Genomic DNA, 5,000 nt, shown 5'->3' on the forward strand with positions numbered 1-5,000 from the left:
GCCAACCAAACACAAAGTCCATAATATTAATACTAATTCAAATAGCAATAACTATAGTCATCAATATCATTATCGTTGCTATTGTTTTTATATTAATATTATTCATATTAGTAACACAAATTCTAACAAAAACAATAATGATCATTATCATTGCTATTATTGCAACAAGAGGTTGAGCTCAACCTCTAGTTGTAATTAAACCCATAGCTATAATGTGGAAACCCCAGTCGATATTGTATTTCATTTCTGAGCGCATAATATAATAACATTTTGCCTATAATGTTACAACGTATAACATTTCGGTTCAGCTATTACGTAACGAAGCAAGCCTAATAATTGTCTCTTTAGTTATGAACCGAGCATCCTTTGTTCATTGTCCCCCACGGCCGATAACCACCGCTGTCTCCACCTGTTGTGGAAGAGGGAGAGACGTGGAGAACCCGACGGTCGGTTCATTATATTGTAATGACCACGGAAGAGGCAGTGGATGAAGTATTGATTAGACAGAGATTTATTAGATACCACCGCCAATAAACCGTTGGAACACACAAGACCGGTAACCATAGCAACGGCGGTAAACAAACCCCTCGAAGCCCAATCCCCACGCGCTACGGCCATCCGGAGCTCACACAGCTTTTGGCCCTGATATTATATATTAAATTATATAATATTATATACTATTATATATAGAGCTCCGGGAGTGCAAACAGCAACAATCCCTTTCTCCTCCATGCTGCGGTTCAACCCGGACTGCACTGCAGGGAACGGTTGGCCGGTTGAACGCTGATTGGCTGTTACGTTACGTCCCTCAGTCGCCACGCTGTTGAACGCTGATTGGCTGTTACGTTACGTCCCTCAGTGGCCACGCTGTTGAACGCTCATTGGCTGTTACGTTACGTCCCTCAGTGGCCACGCTGTTGAACGCTCATTGGCTGTTACGTTACGTCCCTCAGTGGTCACGCTGTTGAACGCTGATTGGCTGTCTTTGCTGGCGGCAAAGTTGAAATATTTCAACTCCAGCAAAAGTGTCGCGCTGCAAAACCACGTCAATGCGCTAAAGTGTCGCGCTTTAAATCAAATCTTGTCGCGGGTTTTCTGTAGTGAAGTTTTGCCCGATTCCCGTCTCTCCGTTGACGTTGTACGGAACCGTGTCGCCCCTTCGCGTTTGGTGTGAACGCACAGGTCATGTCGCGCCTTCGCGTTGGGTGTGAACGCTCCTTCACTTGTGCGACAGGCCTGCTATTATATAGCAGGGAGATGTTTAAAAACATAACGTCTTACCTGGGCGAGTGTCGCTGCGGTGTGTGCGCGTGCGTGTGTGTCGATGGCGGAGCCGTTATGTTTAAAGGCATAACCTCTTACCTGGGCGAGTGTTGCTGCCTTTGTCTTGACGTGCGGTGTGTGCACGTGTGTGTGTCTGTGCTTCCGTGTATGTTCGTGCGCATGTGCGGTGTGTGTGTACATTTCTGAGCGCATAATATGCGGGAAGACGCGAGATAAGTGCGTCCGCTGACACTGTATTGTGGCGACCACGGGTGTGGGCGCCATGTTCCGGAGCCGCGGGAGATTCTGGGAATTGGGGTTGTCAGTTGACAAAAAGGGTTTTGTTAATTTATTCTGTTGTTAGGGTTTAGTGGTGTTAATGGGTTCGGGATGTTATGTGTTCTATTAACATCATCATTTTCAGTGTTGTCGACACCGCCACCGAGAGTGACGTGTCCGTTGTAGAAGTGAGCTACTATTTGTGAAGTCTTTTGAATTAAAACCAACTCTCGTAGTCGTGCGGTGTAAGGGGCGCGAAAGTTCACCACCCGACGACAGACGAGGGTCCGGAGCTGACCGGCGCTGTTTCCGGTGCGGTGAACCAGGCCATCTGGCCCGTGACTGCCCGGCACCACGGGCTAGACCATCTCGTCCGGCGGAAAACTGCGGCGGAGCGGTCCAGTGAGGGGAACGCCGTTCCGGGTTCCTGCCCCTCTCCACGGTCGGTGCGCTCTGGTTGGCGGGCCGGGCCGTGCCAGGGGCCTTTACCTCAGCTGCAGGATCGACGGCCAACCCTGCACGGCCCTGGTGGACACTGGGTCGACCATCTCCCTGGTGCGTCCAGGCGTTTTTCCGGGCACCGCCGGCGCACTCTCCGGGGGGGGGTGGGGGTGGACGGCGACCAGCGTCCGCCTGACGACCGTTACGGGAAGGGAGACCGGAATGAGGGGAAGGAAGCGGCCGTCCGAGTGGGCGTCCTTCATCGGGGGGTCCAGCTGGTTCAGCTCCCTGGACCTGCGTAGCGGCTACTGGCAGGTGGAGTTGGCGCCCGAGGCCAAACCTAAGACTGCGTTCACCATTGGACAGGGGCTGTGGCAGTTACGCGTTATGCCGTTCGGACTATGCAACGCGCCGGCGACGTTCGAGCGGATGATGGAGAGGGTCCTGGCGAGCGTCCCCCGGAGTCGTTGTGTCGTGTACCTGGACGACCTGTTGGTGCACGCACGCGATTTCGGCGGGGCGCTGGCGAACCTGCGGGAGGTTCTTTGGGCCATCCGGCGGGCCGGGTTGCGGCTGAACCCTGCCAAATGTTCCCTGCTGGCCAGCGAAACGCTGTTCTTGGGGCACGTGGTAAGCGACCATGGCGTAGCTACTAACCCGGCCAAGGCGTCTGCGGTCTGGGACTGGCCGACCCCCACCCGTGGTCCTATCGGACGGCGGTGCAGGAATCCAGTCACTGCACGCCGGCTGCCCTCATGTTCGGGCGGGAGCACCGGACACCGGTAGACTTGGTGTTCGGGCGAACACCAAGTCATTCGAATAAAAACAACTCTCGTAGTCGTGCGGTGTAAGGGGCGCGAGAGTTGTACTAAGTGGTTGAACCTGGTCTCCCATCTCATTCTTCCATCTCTTCCTGACCGGCGCTACAGTATTTTGGTTTGGTTTGACCGCAGACAGCACAGAGGCAGAACTCATCGCCATCATCTTAGATGATACTGCAACAATGCATCATATATTCCGTTGCATTCACAACATCCGAAGCATCAATCTATGAAAGATGTAACGACTGTGTTACCAGAGAAGGAGAGTGTATTTTATTGCTTAAAGGTCCCATGGCATGAAAATCTCACTTTATGAGGTTTTCTAACATTAATATGAGTTCCCCTAGCCTGCCTATGGTCCCCCAGTGGCTAAAACTTGTGTTCGGTGTAAAACGAGCACTAGGTATCCTGCTCGCATTTGGAAAAATGGAAGGTCAAGCGTGCTGATTTGGAATGTGGCCCCATATGTCGTCATAAGGGGCCAAGTTACCTCCCCTTTCTCTGCCTTGCCTGCCCAGAGAATTTGGCCTGCCAATCACACAATGAGCTACGACCATGTGAGCGTCACATGTGTGGCGCTTTGTTGTTACGATAACCGTTCTGCTTTGATCTTATGGCGCATAAAACGTTGGTTCTTTGACGTCTCTGGTATTTCCACAACGAGACTGTAGTTGGGGTTATCTCCGCCATGGTTGAGAAGGAATTGGGGGAAAGGAACTTTGGCTTTGACTCCCTGAAGTACATGAACCACGACATGGAGGAGAAAGGGATTGTCTCCCACCGGTGCCCCGCTGCCGTGAGGCACCACCACCACTTAACACCACCACCACATAGCACCACCACCACATAGCACCACCGCCACATAGCACCACCGCCACATAGCACCACCACCACATAGCACCACCACCACATAGCACCACCACCACATAGCACCACCACCACATAGCACCACCACCACTTAACACCACCACCACATAGCACCACCACCACTTAACACCACCACCACATAGCACCACCACCACATAGCACCACCACCACATAGCACCACCGCCCGGCAGCCGGCAGCGGGCGGCGGGCCGCGGGCAGCCGGCGAGAACCCGAAGCAGTCGTTTGTGATTCATAATATCGTCTGGAGGTGCACATAGCTTTTGGCCGTGATAATATGTATATACTACTATATACTGATATACTATGCATGCAAATCAATCATTCAATAGGTTTTACTGTTGTGAACTAATGCACAGGCTTTGTGACCTAAAGCACGGGCTTGTGTGGGGGAGGGGGAGGGGTTGTGAGGGCAAGATTGCAGATTGTACATTGGCTACCTGACGTGGGAGATGGGTTTTTTTGTTAACAGAAGAATGCGTCATTGAGATTAAACATCTCTTCAAGTGATCTGGCCAAGACAGGCAGCAGTAGCCTACAGTCACACATAGCCTACACATGAAACATAAGAAAAATAAAACAACTAAAACAGTCGGCAGGGGGCAGGAGGGATTTCTATATCGCAAGACATTTCGGGAGGCTCAGGAGGTGGATAATGCTTAAAGAAAAATAATGTTTTGCACAAAAGTGTCTATGATAGACATAAGGCTCAGGTGGGAGAGTGTGTCGACGGCGGGGCGGTTATCTCAATTTCTCCGTTGTCTTGAAACATCTGCATCCGCATGTGTGTGCGTGCGTGTGTGCATGTGTGTGTGGTGTGTGTGTATGCGGTGTCCTGCACTGCGCTTGTCTTGAAACGTCTGCATCAGCGCGCCCGTGTGTGCAGTGTGTGTCCGTGTGCGTGTGTGTTCGTGCACGTGTGTGTGGATTGTGTGTGTGTGTGTATGCAGTGTTTATATGTGTGCGTGCGGTGTATGTGTGCTAACCCTATTATTATCCCTGAATCTAACAAAAACAATATGTATCATTATCATTGCTGTTATTACAGTCATTAATATGATTATACTGTATTGTAATTCTATTCAGGATGATATGATATTTAGACTCACTGAAGCGCAGGGAGATGAGGAGAATACTCAGCAGTCCGATGCTCACAATGACAGTGATGTGAAACCATAGAGCTGTTCAGGAGTAGGACACACACACACACACGGTCACTTTGGCTAAAAGAGTTATTATTTCTTTTAAATACTCTATAAAGGGGCACCTACCAAATCTTCTCTTCCTGGTCTCCTCCCGGTCCAAAGACGT

The 5,000-nt window shown here is 51.0% G+C and overlaps 1 protein-coding gene across 1 annotated transcript in view; it reads right to left on the reverse strand.

Annotated features, from left to right (window-relative positions):
- Positions 1-5,000, reverse strand: part of LOC307089445 (uncharacterized protein) — a 9,967-nt gene that overhangs the window by 3,724 nt on the left and 1,243 nt on the right. The window contains exons 2-3 of the mRNA XM_079755737.1: positions 4,961-5,000; positions 4,799-4,870 (exon numbers count right to left, since the gene is read on the reverse strand). The exon at positions 4,961-5,000 is cut by the window's right edge and continues 110 nt beyond it. Of these exons, the coding sequence (XP_079611863.1) occupies positions 4,799-4,870; positions 4,961-5,000 (112 nt within the window). The remainder of the gene's footprint in view (positions 1-4,798; positions 4,871-4,960) is intronic.

Source organism: Pollachius pollachius (assembly GCF_949987615.1).
Source record: "Pollachius pollachius genome assembly, chromosome: 18".
In the NCBI taxonomy this organism is placed as follows: Eukaryota; Metazoa; Chordata; class Actinopteri; order Gadiformes; family Gadidae; genus Pollachius; species Pollachius pollachius.